The sequence below is a fragment of the Tupaia chinensis genome, unplaced genomic scaffold (genome assembly GCF_000334495.1).
Source record: "Tupaia chinensis unplaced genomic scaffold, TupChi_1.0 Scaffold000182_1, whole genome shotgun sequence".
Classification (NCBI taxonomy): Eukaryota; Metazoa; Chordata; class Mammalia; order Scandentia; family Tupaiidae; genus Tupaia; species Tupaia belangeri.
In genome coordinates this window covers 8,788,815-8,806,599 of record NW_006159657.1, presented here as the reverse complement: position 1 = coordinate 8,806,599, position 17,785 = coordinate 8,788,815, and the positions used below count along the sequence as shown (strand labels likewise).

The window sequence follows — 17,785 nt, the reverse complement described above, 5'->3', positions numbered from 1 at the left end:
TTGAATTTCATCTCAAGACCTTTTTTTCTTTCCTTCTCTTTTTCTGAGAGGGCTGTCTGGGCCACGGGAAGGAAGATTTGGGGTCACAAAGAGGGGAAGGTTGAGTTCCTGACCTCTCGGCTGTGCAGGATGTGCTGGGCGCCCCTCGTTTCGTTGGGCACGCTGGTCGACCAGCTGGTGGTGGGATTTCGGTTGGGCTAGCTTCACATCGGGCCTTCTGAGATATGAATGATGGAATGCTGAGCGTGTGGGCACTTGTCATCCCGCTGAGTGTGGTTGCGAGTGGAAGAGAGCATCTACATTCTGCAAGGATGGCTGAGTTCTAGAAGTCTCCAACCAGCAGTGGGACCAGCCGTGGCGGCACCTGACCCAGGGCCGCACGTAGTAGATGCTCCATTGATGCGGGTTGCCTGATGAGGTGGTTAGAATAAACAGACGAGCCTTTTTGCTGATCTGAACATGCACTTCAGAAACAGGGAAGCAGAAAAGCACCTCCAGGCTCCATCCTGTCCTCCAACGCTGTTTATGTTCTCTCTGGTATCTTTCATTTTATTTCCAATTCGTCCTCCTCCCGCGCCTGCATACAACATCTCCATCTGCCAGTCGCTCAGATATTTTAGGAACACAGTTTTGAAGCTTCTCAGCCACGTGTCTGGTCCACTGCTCTGGTTGGGAGAGGGACGTGGTCAGAGTTAAGGAGGCCAGGGCTGGAAACCAGTGAGTGCAATTTCTCGTGACACAGAGGAGGCTCGAGAGAGAGCGAGCACTGGGCCAGTAGGTGGGTCTTTAGGGTGGGGAAGGCAGTGAGATCTTGGCCTAGTCCTTGGACTGAGACTCCAGCAGCCTCTGGTGCCGTCTTTCCCACCGCTCCGGGAGGTCATGCCTCAGTCCCTTTCTTTTCTCTTCAGAGCAAGCTATCAAACATTTCCATAGCAATGCTGCGCCGTATCAGGCCATGTGAGCACAAATCCTGTTCCTACTACCAGTTGCTTGTTCTGGGACCCAAGTCAAGTTGCTTGATCTCTTTGTGCCTTCATTCCCTATCTGAAAAAGGAGGATGACAAAGGAAATAGCATTTATTGGGCCAAGCAGTGGTGTGGTGATTAAGGTGGCTGGATCCCACATGGCCGACTGCGTGGTTGGAGACCCAGACCAGCACACTGAAAACATGCCAGATGTGTGTGCATCTGTACCCTAAATCCTGAAAGGAAGGAGAAATGGAGGAGCAAGAATGACTATCCCCAGGGGGGGTGCTTCCTCAACGCCCCCTTCCAGTGAGTTCACATGCCCTCTAGCAAATGAAAAAGAATAGGTTTTCTTTCCTAGAGTCGTTGCAGTTCAGTACATTTGTGTATGGTAAAGAACTTAAGAATGCTTGACGTTTTATCGATAACCGTAACTGTTTCTCTGTGATGTGTTCCACTCTGTTTGGGTCTTGGTTTCCTCCTCTGTAGAGTGGGAATGCTACAAGAGCATACAGGGCTGTTACCAGTAAATGGATATGCGCCGGAGGTCCTCTGCACAGTGGTTAGAGCTCCTGAGGGTGCCTCCCTACCAGGATTAGGTATCCATTGAGAGCCAGTAAACTGATGTAAAAGCAGCGGGAAGAAACTCTCATTATGCAGAAGTTGTAACTTGAATCCTGCAGGGAGGTGTGTGTAGATTTGAGATGTTTGCTGAAGGCAACTCACTCATCAAGAGATAACTCCCATGTTCCAGCGCCCCAGGTGGCAGAGGTTGGCACAGCGACTTTAAATCTATGCTCACCATAATGCCAACTCTACAAGAGCAGGGACTTTTGCCTTTTGTTATTGACTAAAAGAAGAAAGAAAATTTATGGTTGTGCGGCTAATCCACCCCCAGGCAGATACAAAAATCCCGATCCTGAGAGTGCCAGTCGTTGGACTGAAAAGTTCATCTGTTTCTTTGACACTTGCTTCTTTAGTACGCTCTGTGTGTCAGGCCCTGTGGTTGCGTGTTCCTAGGCTGGGTCCCATTAGCATGCTCAGAGGGTTTTAAGCCTAGCCTAGGAGATTAGGCAAGTGCATAAGTCTAGTCACTTCCCAGGGCTGTGCGTGCACACCCTGCATGCCATCGACGTCTGTCCAGCATATAAGGTTGTATTACAAGACAATTCAGGAACAACAGTTTCAGGTATTGCTGGATCCAGGGACTTAAATGATGTCACTAGCCTCACTCCCTCTTTCTCTGTTTCTTCTTTATTGGCCTAAAGCTTGTTTCCTCCAGGTGGCAAGATTAGACTTACAGTCTATCTTCTTTATAACAAAACAAAAAAAAGTCAAAGACAAATAAGAAAACCCACCACTACCAAAACAAACAAAAAACTACCAAGAAAGACTCGCTGGCCTGTCTTGTGACACATGCCAAGCATTTGACCCAGTAAGGTCACTTGGAGGAAATGGTGTTAGGGTCATGGCTGGGTTGTCTGCCCTCTCTGGGGCCAGGGAAAGGGTCATTTCTGCCTGAAACATCTGAACCAAACTAGTAGACTGGAGGGTGGCACCCTTTTTCTGTAAAGGACTAGGAGCTAACTGTGTAGCCTTGTGGGCTGCTCGGCCTCTGTTGCAGCCGTTGTCTTGCTAAGCTGCCGTAGCCCATACGAACCCTAGAGACCGCGCTCCAGCAGCGCTTCGCTCACACCAGCAGGCAACAGATTGGGCTCTGCCGCTCGCCGAGCCCTGCAGTAGGCAGTAGTGAGACCAGAGAACAGACTCAGGGCAGGCAGACACCACAAATGGACATCCTCCCTCTGAAGAACTGGAGGAGTGGAAAACGAGCGTGCAAGCTCAGGACTGCAGGGTCTTGCAGCCAGATTAGGAATCCGAGTTTCTTCTCTGCCAGTGGAAACCCCTGACGGACGTTGAAAATCGTAATCATGCGCCCGTTTGCCCCAGGTACTCCGATACACAGCTCAGTTCTGACACTGAGTTGGGGTACAGTTATGCTTTGCCCTGGCAGCTGAGCTTTGTGCAAGCAGGGTACTCTTTTGGGGGGCAAGGGGTTAGGACCCTCTGGGTGGACGCTTCTTTTGGTTTACCACAGTGGAGAGGACTGGAGCTTTCCAGCCAGAGCAGCACTCTGCACACTCGGGGCAGCGCCATGCCTTCGGTGGCCCGTATGACTGGCTCCATCCGAATTACACAGCCCAGCCTGAACGGCTGTGCATGGCCTTCATGCTTCCCAGGACGAACCAGGTCACCCCCGAACCCTGGGCTGCACTTAGCATATTTTTGACACTCAACATAATCCGAAATGGTAAGAGAAATCTGTAAAGGGGAAGTGGGTTCACTCAGACACAAAGTGGATTTACAGCTTGTGTTTTCCCCAGATTTATTTACCAAGTGGGCAGTTGCATGTTATCAAACAGGCAGGGAGTGGAAATGTCAAGTGTACAGGCTTCGTGGTGCCGTTCCTGCTGCGGGACCTGCCTCTGCGGAGTGGAACGTGGCGGATGGGCTGGTCCTCTGTGCTCCACCGTGATCTTGGGGACAATCCGCTCATGTTACATGGGCTCCCCAGCTTTCTGCAGCTGGACTGGGCTGGTGAGAATCACAAAAACTGACGATCGGACTGGCTTCTTCAGGACCATGCCCAAAAGACTCTCATTTCAGAGCAAATTAAAGCCAAGCTGTCCCACAGTGGGTCCCACTTGTTGAGTACCCACTGTGTGCAGTGCTCCTACAGGGATGCCCGGCTTGGTGGTGTGGGCATGCGCTCCTGAGTTTGGCGCTGCTGAGTTCAGCTAGAGTTCTGCCGTCAACAGTGATGTAAATTGGTTCTCTCTCCTCCCACTAAACCAGGGCTTCCACACCCTCTATAAGTGGGGTGGGGTGGTTTATGACGACTAACTCCGGGATTTTTTGGTGGTTGTCATTTTGCTATAGAGCATGTGCACTTGCCAGAGAGAAAGAAATTAAAAAATCATCCCCTTGGCCACACTGCAATCCCTTCTCCATTCTCCTCTTGGGATTTTGAGCACGCATGTTCAAGTGCCTAGTGTGTTTTCCAAGCCATCAGGTCCAGGGCTTGAACCACTCAGTCAGCCATGTGGGATCCAGACACCTTAACCACCCCACCAGCAACTGGCCCAGCCCCTGGATTGTTTTAAGGATGAAATGAAGCGACCAGGTGGTTCGTAGCATAGTACCTGCACATACTTCGTGCTCAGCACCCGGTCCCTTGGAGTATAAGGGCAGACCTCACCATTACAACATATATCCTGCCAGGAGAGGAGTGATGACACTTGCACTTGATAATCGAGACACAGATAAGTCACAGTTATAGTGACTGGTAAGTCACAAGGAGAAGGCTGCATCGTTCATTCGTTCATTGAGAAGGGAAGTGTGGAACAGCCCCAGTGTGCCAGGCACGCTCCAGAGTAAGGTCAGCAGTGGTCAATACGACAGGTTCCGTCCCTGCCCGCACGGGGCATAGGCTTAGTGTCAGACACGGAAGATGAGCAAGTCGTGACTGGAGATGCATTATGCATGGGTTGAGCAGGGGAAAAGAGGTGCTGGTGTAGGGGCTTGACGGTAGGAAGGGGTGACAGGAACACAGTGGGAGCCTCTTAGAGAAGATGCCGTGGAAGCAGAGACTCGAATGCTGGAAGGAACCAGACGGTCAGGGGCCAGGATTTTTTTTTGGGACCCACATGGCTGCCTGTGGCTGCAGAAGAGGCAGGTGGTGGCTCAGGCATACACAGGCACTCGTGTCTGAGAGGACTCAGCTTAGGCTCGACGGCGCCATGGTGTTTAAGCTGACCCTTGAAGGCTGGTGGGACTTCCTGGAGGAGGTGGCTGCCACAGTGAAGCTGGGCAGCTGGGAACCAGGGCTGTACAGTGTACAGGTGCCCCTCTGTGCCCCTGTGCCCAAAACAGTTTGCTCCTGTCTTCCTTGGAAGATGCTGTTGATTTCATTTCAGGGGAAGAGAGATTGAAAGATACAGCATGATCCCGTGTCTGTGCCCCCGCTGCCCCTGCCCCCCACTTTTCAGCTGCTGCCTCTCCCTCCTGCAGACCAGGAGCAGGAAGTGAGCAGATTCCACTTTCCCCTGTACAACGCAGCAGTCCTGTCCCAGCTGTGACCCTGGCATCACTTGAAGAACGTCCGATCGGTCTCATTGCATGCACAGGATGCCTCTGAGGGCCTCATAGAATGCAAAACTTGCATTTTTCAAGATGAGTTTTCCTGCAGGCTTAAATGTCAAGGTGGGGGGATGCCGTCTGGGAAGGCAGCAGTCTACAGCCATTGTGGCTCACGGGCGTGTTTTTAGCAGCTTCGGCTGCATTGCCGGCTTCCCTCCTTCCCTGGCCAGCACCCCTCCTTAGCTTTATTGGGGGGGGGTCTTAAAGCCGCCCCTGCTGTGGTCATACCAGCTGAAATGTATGGAGTACCCACCCTGTCAGTACCAAGTGCTGTTTTATAGGTATTATTGTATAACATTTTATATTTAAACACATCACACATTTACAAGGAGACTTTAAAAAGTTATGGAAAAATGAAATTGACATACAAGTTTATTTTGCTATAAACACATTTTGACATCCATGCATGGGTTTTTCATGGTGTGTTTTCCATGAACTATTCTAAGACTCTCGTAATATGTCACATTTTTTATACTTACATATTTTATACCTGTTAACTCATTCAGTGCTACGGCGGCCATTAAGGTGGAGCTGCTGTTCCCATTTTACAGCTGGGGCAGTGGGCCGAGAGGAAGGAGCTTGCCTAGGGTCACCCTGACCGGGTCCTCACCCAGAGGTCGTGTTCTTAATTACCATCCTGTTTGGTCTTCTCCTTATCTGTCCCCACCCCAGGCTCTCAGCGTGTCTTTTTTCCTTAGGAGCATGTGGGGTCATGGCTGCTGCTGCACTTTCTTCGCTGTTTCTTCACATCGAACTCCTATTCTGAAGTCCTGGCTTCCCAGGGCCCTTTAATAGTCACAGCCTTCCCACTCTGAGAGCCCTTGAGTGACACTATTGGAGGATATTCTTGAAAATGATAAATTATAAACACAGTGACTGTTGAAATAACAGGACGCTTGTCAGCAAATGCCACTTGTAGAGGTTTGGATGCGTCTAAAAACCACATGGTTTAGGCCAGAGTGAAGACCAAAGACTGACAGGGCTCAGGTCTTCACGTGGCCAAAGTGGCGCCCCCATGTGGCAGTAGCCTGCACTTACACATCCCTCCACCCAAACCCCATCTTGAAATTAAGCACATTCTTGGCAGATTGTTCTAAATTGGGGAATAGCCCTTCCTATCATTTCACATTTTATGCAAAAAGCAAGACATTGTGGAGAGTTTAAGGATTCTACACCATTTCAAATCTGCATTATTCCAAGTTGCATAAAACAGGTTGGAGAGGCATTTTGTCGTGGGTCTTACTTCCCAAGGGGCCAGGATGCCAGTCCCTGGGGATTCCTTGACAACCATTGAGACCTCTTCTCCTCTAGGATGGCCAGCCGGAGCAGTGACAAAGATGGTGATTCTGCCCACACAGCCAGTGAAGTCCCGCTGACCCCTCGGACCAACTCCCCCGATGGGAGACGCTCGTCCTCGGACACATCCAAGTCCACCTACAGCCTGACCCGGAGGATTTCAAGTAAGTGTCTGTCCGCGCCCATCTGGAGATGCTCAGTAGTGTCCCCAAGGAGAGCTGTGAAGGACAGGGTTGTTGCTGGGGAGGAGGCAAAGCAGGGTGATAGTCTAGGAGACGGAGGTGACACGGAGATAATGACAGTGTGACAGTGGAGTATGTCACACCCGATTTTCTGCTGAGTTTAGTCAGACATGATTATTTTAACTGATTTAAAATTTTTTGTTAGAAGGCATGTGTGCTCACCAGAGAGAGACTACAGAGGGGTCAGAGGAGTGAGAAAGAACCCCTCCCCCACCCTGCCCAGGGGATAGGAGATGGCCAAGCCACAGGTCCTTCTCCGTTCTCCTCCTGGGATGTGAGGCATACATGCACACACACCCTGGTGTTTTTCAAGCTGCTGTGTTCAGGACTCCGAATGTGCAGTTGTCCACGTGGGATTAGCTCACTTGATTGTTGCAGATCCCAAGAGGTGGATATTACTTATCATTTAGCAGGGCTTGCTCATTCCAGAGTCTTCGGAGACCAGGCAGGTTGTATACTGAGTGCACAGGATTTGTGAGAAATCAACACTGCCCTAATGCAGTGACAGCCAACGCTCAGTCTAGAGAGTTACTTAAGGGCAGGGTGGGGACCGTGGCCAACTGGAAAGCTAATGTCCCTTTGAAAGGAGACAGGTGGCTGCTCCTCAGCTCCTTGGTAGTCTTTGGTAGCTGTGTGGGACTGTGGGCCAGTTTTGCACCTGATCTTTCTAATGAGAAATCAGCAATCTGAATTTTTATAGGAAACTTCCTTACCTTTAGACCTAAACAAAATGTATATATGGGTCAGATTTGGCCACCCACTTTGTCTACTCCATGTGTGGCATATGTGTTTGACCAAATGGCATGATTTAAGTGGGGAGGAGAAAAGGGGATAACGCCTAGAGACTTCTACCCTCTTTTACTTCACGAAAGTATCTCTGCTATTCAACTGAAATCTGAAATTCAGTTAAGGGAGGGAAGTTAACATTTATGAAGCAAATTCACCTAGGTAGAAATAATCGATGGGGTTAGATGAGGAAGAAAAAAGAAGTCGAAAAAAAGTTAAAGAGCTTGAAAGAGTGAAAGAGAAGAGACACGGAATTTCTTTAGGCCTCGGTCTTCCCATCCGTAAGATGACAGGACTGGTTCAGACCCACCCGTGCAGTACAGCCACCAACAGCCACGCAGAGCTGTTATGCACGTCTGTGCTAGGCCGTGCAGAAATGTGCTGGCAGCTGGACTTGGGAATCAGTGAGACCAGTGTGGAAAAAAAAAGAGAGAACTTGGGGCCAGCAGGTGGTGTAGTGATTAAGGTGCCGGACTCCTATATGGTCGATTGTGGTTTGAGTCCCGAATCTGGTGGCTTGAAACTCACGCTGGGCACTTGTATGTGCATGCCCAAAATCTCAAGGGGAGATTGGAGGAGAAGGGATTGTGGCATGGTCATCCCCCTCCGGGGGTGGGGGTGATTTCTCTCTTTCCATCTCTCTATTTCTCTGTCTCTCCAGTGAGCACATATCCGATAGCAAAAATCTCTCTCTCTCAAAAAAAAGAGAGAATTTAAAGTATTTCACTACCATATTTTTATATTGGTTACACAGTGAAATGATAATATTTTGGATATAGTGGGTTAAATAAAATAAAGTATTAAAATTAATTTTGCCTGTTTCTTGACACATTTTGAAAGCAGTGACTGCTACAACACTGGACGGTACATATGTGGCTTGCATTTCTGGCTCACGCTGTTTTTCTCTGGACAGTGCTGGTCTAGGTATTTCCAAGGGTCGCATCTAGCTCTGAAAACAGTTGCTTTTCATGTAACACGTATTTATCAGAGTCTTTCTCGTGCGCAGGCAAGAGTCTCTTTATCCTAGCTGGCAAGACAAATGTTTGGGCAATTAACAAGATTGCCCTGAGCTCACTGCTAGATTAAAGGGAAGAGCAAAATTCCGAACACTGGACGTGCGAGCCATGAATTCTGCTAGGTGATGGAGGGGGAGATGCACCCCCTTCGCGTGAGGGTTGCACATGATCCTTGGAGAAGTACGATCGTTCTCATTCACTAGCTCAGACTGGACACACTGTGCCAAGCCCCTTCCATGCGCCAGCTCAGAGAATCCGCATCATGATCTTTAAGGCTGGTGCTATTGTTGAGTTCATTTTACAGATAGGGAAACGGAGTCACGCAGCTAGCTCCCTAGCAAGTTGCTAAACCGAAGTCTGACCTAGGCACTCTGGTCCCAGAATCCGCTCTTTTCTTTAATTTATTTATTTTAAAAGAACTATTATTTAATCTTAGTTATTCTGGTCCCCTCAAGTCCACTCTTTTAAAGAGGAGGAGGCAGCTCAGGATAATAGGTAGAGCCAGACTTGACTCCTGGCTCCCCACTTGCTAGTGTGAGACTGTTGGAAAGTTCAAGTTTCTGTTTCCTTATCTATAACGTGGGATAATAGTGACTCTCTAATACCTGGAGGGGTTGTGCATAGGCGGTCCTGGCCCTTAGCTGTTGTGCTGATGGTGGCAGTGAGAATGTCACCACTCTCCCTCTCAAAGGCCAACTGAGAGAATTTTCAAGTGTGGCCAGAATGTGGCACAGTGCATTTCGAAGCCGAGCGAACGATGATGTCAGCTCTCCCTGAGGGGCCAGGTCTGCCCCATTCGTGGCGGTTTTCATTGTTCTTTCTGGCCGCTGTTTAGGTCTCGAGTCCCGACGACCCAGCTCCCCACTCATCGATATTAAACCCATCGAGTTTGGCGTGCTCAGTGCCAAGAAGGAGCCCATCCAGCCATCGGTGCTCAGACGGACCTACACCCCCGACGACTATTTCAGGAAGTTCGAGCCCCGGCTGTACTCCCTCGACTCCAGCAGCGATGACGTGGACTCGCTGACAGACGAGGAGATCCTGTCCCGGTACCAGCTGGGCATGCTGCACTTCAGCACCCAGTACGACCTCCTGCACAACCACCTCACCGTGAGGGTGATCGAGGCCCGGGACCTGCCGCCCCCCATCTCCCACGATGGCTCACGCCAGGACATGGCACATTCAAACCCCTATGTCAAGATCTGTCTCCTGCCCGACCAGAAGAACTCGAAGCAGACAGGGGTCAAGCGCAAGACGCAGAAGCCCGTGTTCGAGGAGCGCTACACCTTTGAGATCCCCTTCCTCGAAGCCCAGAGGAGGACTCTGCTCCTGACCGTGGTAGATTTTGATAAGTTCTCTCGCCACTGTGTCATTGGGAAGGTGTCCGTGCCTTTGTGTGAAGTCGACCTGGTGAAGGGTGGACACTGGTGGAAGGCGTTGATCCCTAGTTCTCAGGTAAGGGGCCAGCTTGTGGCATCTCTTCCTGGGGGCTTTAAACAAATGGTATTTTCTATATTTCATTATTTAAAAAAAAATGGAGAGTGTTCAAAGTTTTTTTACTTTGAAATAATTTTCAATACTGAGAAGTTAGAAAGATAACACAGAGAGTTTCTGGGTGCTCTTCATCCAGTGTCCCCTAGCCATGACCCTTACGGAACCACAGAACGTGAGCCACGCACAGCAGGCCAGACACTGGTAACTAAGCAGGCCTTGTTCAGATCGCTTGGGTTTCATACTGCTCCGTGTGTGCGTGTGCATGTGTTTCTGTGTAGATGTGCGTGTTCCCACTACCACCCTGGGGGCATTTCTGTCATTGATGCTGGGTTCTTTAATAAGGAGAGTGATTGTCCCGGGTAGAAAGCTATCCATCATTTTGACTTTCAGAAATTGATTTGAGGGGAAAAAAAGAAAGGTGTGGGCTATAGAACAGGACGATGCCTGGATATTTTCCAGGCAAATTATTAGACAGGCTACATTTCTTGTCTGGCCGGGGGTTGGGAGGATACAGCCGGGTCTCCAAGAGATTGTTGGACATCCCCGTGTGTTGGAGGATAACTCTCCACTCACGGTGGGTAGAAGGAAGTGGGAAACCCAGCCAGCAGGAGGTCCATTAGGCCGTCCACACTGGGGACGTAGGTCCCATGTCACATGGCAAGGTTATGTTGCATCAAATACATCAAAGTGCCTCTCAGAGCTGTATTTGACTGGCCAGGGATTGAATGGTCCAGCATCACATTTAGGGGTACAGCTTGTAAACATGAGGACTGTTCTACTGTCAGAGAGAGAGGGAAAAAATGTGTAGACATGGGGAAAGTCTTCATAAAATTCATGGAGATATATATTAGTGAAAAAACTAAATACTTTAAAAATTTTAATTTCTAAAAATTAAATTAAAATGTTTTCTTCTGTAAGCAAGAGAGAGAGAGAGAGAAAATGTGCCCCCAGTGTGGTCCTGCTGCTGCAATCCACCCTCAGCCTCAGCCAGCCTTGGATCATGAGCACACACATGCCTGATGTACCCAGGGAGGTCTCCAGACACAAACCCAGAACCTTCTCATGTGAGTCAGCCTCACAGAACATCATGTCTGGCCCGATTTCGATATTTTTTTGCACTAAAATAAACTCATAGTAATTCTGTTTTCCAGTACTTTTTGAAGCCCCCTTGTGCATCTTCAAAGACAGGAGATTTATCCCTTCTTTAGTTTGAATTCCTTAAGAAGACCCTGAGGCAAAGAAGGCATTTGTCAGGGAGGTGGCACCAGTAGGCCCCACCAAGAGGAGCTGGAAAGTCACATAAAGAATGCACCCTCAGGCTGACCATCACTGGATGACTGGACTGTAAACCTGCTGGGGAACTGGGAGCCATGTAAAACACACAGTGCAAAGAGGAGAGGGAGCTGGGGTATTTATACACCAACTCCAACCAGTCATTGAATGAGGGCTGTTGGGAGACAAGATCAACTCCCTGGCACTTCTGGCCTGTTGCACTGATGGGCAGAGACCTCTGTCATCCATGAATGCGGATAATACCGGAGCTGGCAGTGGAACATCCGTCCTGCCATGTGTGCTGAAGCACTGGGGGTGAGTGGGTGGTGTGCAGGGTGCTGGCAGCGTCTGTTGTAATCCCAAACTAGCATCGTGGGCAATCCTCTGAGCAGATCGTCTTCCCCATCACACAGTTGGGTTATACTAGGTGCTTTCTGTGTATGTCCCATATTTTATATCACTGGGTTTTCAAAGAATTACCCTGAGTCACCTATCTAGAGACTTTTCAATTTAAAGAGAAAGACTCTTTAATTTTATTTAGTATTATTATTTTTTAATTTGACCAGAGAGAAGGAAAGAAAAAGTGAGAAACCAAGCTGCCAGGTCCGGGACTCAAACCATGACCGGCCATGTGGGAATTCTAGCACCTTAACCACCATGCCACCTACTGGCCCCCAACCTCCATTTTTAACCTCAATGAAAGACCCAGGAGATTCAGAGGCTCTGGGCATCTACATACCTTACCTTCTCTAGGTTTTGCTCAAATGTCATCTTCTTAGCAAAGCCTGACACACCCCTATGGTTTGGCCTCCTCCTTCCCTCTTCCCCTCCTTCCCTCCCTGCTCCCTCTCTCTGTCTCTGGTGAGCACACGTGTCCACTGGCAACAAAAATAATAATGATAATTAAACTTAAGTTTAGGGATAGTTTCAGAGCAAAAATGTGGTTACTGGACCTATGTTTCTGATGAATGCTAAAAATTCTCTAGTTTTGGGACCAGCAGATACTGTAATGGTTATGTCACCAGACTCCCACATAGTTGGCTGCAGTTTGAGTCCTGGATCTGGCAACTTAGAACTCACGCCGGGCCCGTGTGTGTGCATGCCCAAAGCCCCATCGGAAATGGAAGTATTTCCGCAGGCCACCCGCTCTGATTGCGTGGTTAGTTTGTTCTCTGCTCTGTCATGCCAGGGCTTCAAGCCTTGTCGCTGTGCCGTTACCAGGTAGAGAGCGGTTGTGATGTTAATTCCCCTTACTGCGAGTTTGGCTCCTAAATCCACTGTGACTCATTATGGTCCTCACTCTGCTAAGATGAGTGTTTTCTTAGTGGTTTCAGGAAGAGTGGTTGAGACCCTTCAGATACTCATGTTCTCTGTCTTCAGCCCTCTCTATCACTCTTTGCTCTTCCTTCTCCTGGTTTGCTCAGTTATTTTTTTCTAATTTCTTGAGGTCCTGTGATGTGTCAGGGATCTCTGGTCAGATAATAAAATTAATATTATGCAGTTTCTGTCAGGGAGGGACCCCCCAGTCCAGTGAGAAAGAGAATGATCAACAGCAACTCATGTAGTGTCCTGCCTGAGGTCAGGAAGGTGCAGCGACAGCCCCTGTGATTAAGAATAGTCAAATATGGGACCAGCAGGTGGCGTGGTGGTTAAGGTGCCAGACTCCCACATGGCCAACCATGGTTTGAGTCCTGGACCTGGAGGGTTGCTTTCTCTCTCTCTTCTCTCTCTCTGTCTCTCTCTCTGGTGAGTGCACAAGTCCAATAGCAAATTAAAAAATAATAACAAATGAAATTAAATAAAAATCATTCTTTAAAAAAATAGTCAAAGATGGTAAAACGTATTACTCTGTGAGGCTCCCCTACAGGGGAAGCTTTCTGGTCTGCATCCAGAGACCTCCCAGAATATGCAGGCACACATGTGCCCATGCATGGGACTGGCTGAAACTGGGGGTGGCGGAAGCATCAGGACCCTGTTGGGAGTGCTGTCTCTCCGTCTGTCTCTGTCTTTGTCTCATAGAGGAGCTATACTGTTAATAATAATAAAGAACAGTTCAAATTGGAACACTTAAAAACCCCTTAGGAAGGCAGTGTTGGAAACTGGATCAAGATGTGCTCGCTTGCATTTGGTGGGGAGGGGGGCACGAATCTATTTTAAGTAGGAGTTTTAAATGCTGATGAAATCTACTTCGGGGGTGGAGGGTTGTGTGCATGAATATTTCTCTTTAAATACCAGAATGATGCCTAGCGGGGAGAGCAGCTCATGCAAACCTACACTGAGGGCAGGATGGACCCCGTCGCCCATCTCCTGCTTACCCTTTGAGTGGAAAGGCCGTTTGCCTTAAGTCAGGGTCACAAGATGCAGAGCCTGAGTTAGCGCACCAGGTGAGAGTTGGCTTCCTAGGGCTGTTATAACAGAGCCCCACTAATTGGGCAGCTTAAAACAGCAGAAGCACGGTCATGGGCTCAGTCCTACAGGCTGGAAGTCCAAGACCAAGGTGTGGGCAGGACACGCTCCCTCCAGAACCTGTAACAGAGTCCTTCCTTGCCTCTTCCTAGCTGCCGGGGCTTGCCGAAGTCCTCGTCCTGTCTTTACTTGTAGCAGCTCCACTCTCTGCCTCTGCTGTTGTGTGTGTGTGTGTGTGTGTGTGTGTGTGTGTGTGTATGTCTCCTCTTTTTTTATTTTAAGTTTATTTATTTCTACCATGAACAAGAGAGACAGAGATAGAAAGAGAGAGAGAGAGACTTCCAGCAGGGTCTTGACGTAGCACTCCCTCCCCATCTCAGCCAGCCTGGTGTACCTGGGGAGGTATCCAGGCATAAACTCAGAACCTTCCCCCGTGGGTCAGCCTTGCAGAGCATCATGTTTTAGTGCTGTGGTCCCTCCTCTCTTCTTACAGGGACCCCAGTCATAATGGATTAGGACCCACCCTCAGTCAGTATAATCGCTTGATTACATCTACCAAAACCCTTTCCACATAAGGTCATATTCTCAAGGACTTGAGGAGATGGACTTCAACATATTTTGGGGGTACGCACTTCTGTCATAACAGGGTGCCCTTGCCAGGGAGGAAACAGTGTAGGTAAAGAGGAACAGTCAGGCAGAGGTGTGGTCTCAAGCCAGACCTAGTCTCACCTTGATGTCTGGTGGGAAAGGGGCCTCTAGATCATAAACTCACACTATCACACTGCGGGGTTGTTTCTTCTTCTCTCTCTCTCTTTTATATTTTTTGGAAAGATTTTTGCTATATTGCATGTATGCTCACTGGAGAGACAGAGAGAAAGTGAGAAATCACTCTCCAGGGGGATGGCCATACCAGTCTCTTCTTCATTCTTCTTTCAGGGATTTGGGCACATATGCATATGCACTCGGCGTGAGTTTCCAGGACTCAAACCACAGTTGGCCATATGGGAGTCCAGCACCTTAAACACTACACTACCTGCTAGCCCTGGGTTGTTCCTTCTTGAAACAGGGAGCTAGCCTTCTGCGCCTCTGTGTCAGCTCGTTGTTGGCTGTGAACCACTGGGAAATTTGATTCTCAGTAATAGCCTCAGACCTTCTGGGTGGTCCTACTATCTCAAATAATGTGTATGAACCAGGGACAACCTGAAGACTTCTTGGGTTTGGTGAGGGGAGGGTGCTATTGGCATCTAGTGGGTAGAGACCAGAGATACTACAAGGTATCCTGTGATACACCCAACAGCCCCCACAATGAAGAGTTATCCAGTCAAAAATATCAGTAGTGCTGAGGTTCAGAAACTCTACTATGGAGTAAGGGGAGAAAGCATTTGGAGTTGTGGGGGCTGCAGCCGTGTCTGCTGGAGTAGGTGAGATGAGAGCTAGGCTGGTTCCTGAAGTGAGGAGGGTTCTTCAGGCAATAATAATTGTTGAGGTGAGGGAAGAGCCAAGGTATGAGGCTGTGTACCCCCATATTCACAGCAGCATTATTCACAATAGCAAAAGGTAGAAGCATCCTGAGTATCCATTGACAAGTGAATGGATAAACAAAAAGCGATATCCACTTATACCCCATATAGGGGACCAGATATCCAGGTTAAAGCACTTGTTTACATTCTTTTTTTTTCTTTTTTTCTTTTTTTTTTTTTTTTTGAGAGATTTTCGCTATAAGGCGTGTATGATCACCAGAGACAGAGAAGGTGAGAAATTACCACCAAGGGCCAATAGTCACTCTGTAATCCCTTCTCCTCCATTCTCTTCTTGAGATTTTAGGCACACATGCACATGCACCTGGCCTGAATTTCAAGCCTCTGGGTCTGGCACTTGAAGCACAGTCACTTGAGAGTCCAGCACTTTAACCATTATGCTACCTGCTGCCCCTACTTTTTTTATTCATTCAATCACTATATATCATTACAGCTTGCAAAATGAATTTTCAGAGCATGAATACACTGTATATTAGCCTAGTTAAAGATATTTTCATACACGTTATCAATAGGTAATTTTCCATTTTTGTGTCTCTTAAATGTTTTGCTTCTTTCTTTTTCCCCTTGATTCCTGTTTTCTCACCCTCCCTGATTTCCCACCCTCCTCCCATACTGTCTCTAGTATCTGCCATTGTTCTCCACACTTTTATATTTTCCAATTTTTTCATTTCTGCCATAGAGTACAGACATTTGGTATATATTGAATGGGGACATACAGTGTTTCTCTTTTATAGTCTGGCTTGCTTCACTTAGCAAGATTTACTTAGCAGTAAATCTTCCATATTCATTCACTTTCTATCAAATGCCAGGGTCTCGTTTTTTATGGCTGAGTAGTATTCCATAGTATATATGTGCCACACTTTTTCGATCTGTTTGTCCATTCATTTACATTCTAATATATGTGGAAGAGGAGATATTGATCTTGAAAAAGAAAAAACCTTCTTAGGGCCAGGCGGTGGCCCATCAGCACTGAACCCACTTGGGAAGATCTTGGGTTTGTGTTTCAAGGCCTTCCTACATGGTCTGGGTGTGCACACATGCTGGTGACATGAACGTGCTGAGACTGGGGGTAGATTGTGTTATGAGGTCCCTATTGAAGTTGCTTTTCCACCCTGTCTTATTCTCATGGAAGAAATAAATAAACTTTAAAAAGCAGAAAACTCTTATCAATCAAAATAGGCCTGTATTGGAGACAGAAAACAAAATCCTCACCCAAGGCTCTGAGGCTGTTAAAATGGGTGTAATAGATAATTTTTGTGAGAGACTGGTGTTAGCCTTCACTGTATTATTTGGTTGGTCATTTGGGAAGGGGAGGATGCAGTTGTGTAATGGTGTATAAGACAAAAACTATTCAATTTCTCATTCTCATCCTGTCCTAATGGTATATAGGATTAGAGTAATGTTTAAGGTCTAGTTGTAGGGTTGTCAGAAAAGTCATGATATATTTTTCCGTGTTTTTCTATGCAAAAATGTGTCATGACTTTCCTGACAACCCAATACTTTCTCTGCCTTAGAGAACCCATGAGCATGAATGGCTTGAAAGGCCAGCATAGAGGCACCCTCTGGTTCACACAGAATGTCTCATCTGTCTCGTGCCTTTGAACATTGCATCTTCGACACTGGCATTCAGGAAATGGGCAGATAATGGAGCTCTGGCATTTTTTTGGTCTCATTGATAAGGTTGAGTTGGAAGATTATGGAAATAAGGATTTTAGAGACACAAAGCCTAAAAGGTAGTTGACATAGGTAACTCCTAGGAGCTCAGCGGTGTTCTAGATAATTTGCATGTGCTAACTCATTTATTCTTGCAAGAACCCATTTTACAACAAGGGGTTATACAGGAAAGAAGTTAAGTAATTTGGCCATCCATACTACTGCCTGGGCTCTTTGGCTTAAAAATCTATGTGCCATAACCCAAGTATTAGACTGTTTACAGCAAGCAAAACAAAGTCTTTGCACCATGGAGCTTATGTTCTAGTGAAGGGAGACAAGTAACAAACAAATTAATTAATAATTAATGCCATGTTGGTAGTGTATATATCGAGAGGAAAACTAAAGTAAAATAAGAGGCTGGAGAAGGATGACTGGGTGGTGAGGGTGGGGAAGCTGTTTTAGTTAGATGAGGAGAGGACATCTAGGTGGAGAGGTGGATGGAGTGAGGGCGTAAGCCTGGGGCATGATGTCTTAGGGAAGAGCATTGCAAACAATGGGTAGAGGAAGCAAGGACCGGAGGTCTGAGCAGGCCTGGCACATCAAAGAGTGGAGTACAGTGAGTGAAGAGGAGCAGTAGAAGAGGAGGTAGGACCTGTATAAAAGGCCACATCACTTTAGTCTTGTAGGCCAAGGTAAATACAGTTTTTTTCTAAGTATGATTGAAACTTGTGAAGGGTTTCAAAAAGGTTGACCTAGTCCATATATTCTGGAGAAAACTATTATTGGGAACACACTGATGAGATACTTATATCCAAGATACAAAATGAACTTGGATAGCTCAAATAAAAGACAAAACTTAAGTTCATAAAAGGCTACAGTGGGGCCAGCAGATGGCATGGAGGTTTAGGTTCTGGATC

At 47.6% G+C, this 17,785-nt stretch overlaps 1 protein-coding gene across 3 annotated transcripts in view; it reads left to right on the top strand.

Moving 5' to 3' along the window:
• The window catches only part of SYT17 (synaptotagmin 17), an 80,913-nt gene that overhangs the window by 6,315 nt on the left and 56,813 nt on the right, over positions 1 to 17,785 (top strand). For all 3 annotated transcript variants that reach the window (XM_006146576.2, XM_027771083.1, XM_006146577.2), the window contains exons 4-5: positions 6,477 to 6,625; positions 9,341 to 9,960. In XM_006146576.2, coding sequence (XP_006146638.1) covers positions 6,477 to 6,625; positions 9,341 to 9,960 — 769 coding nt within the window. The remainder of the gene's footprint in view (positions 1 to 6,476; positions 6,626 to 9,340; positions 9,961 to 17,785) is intronic.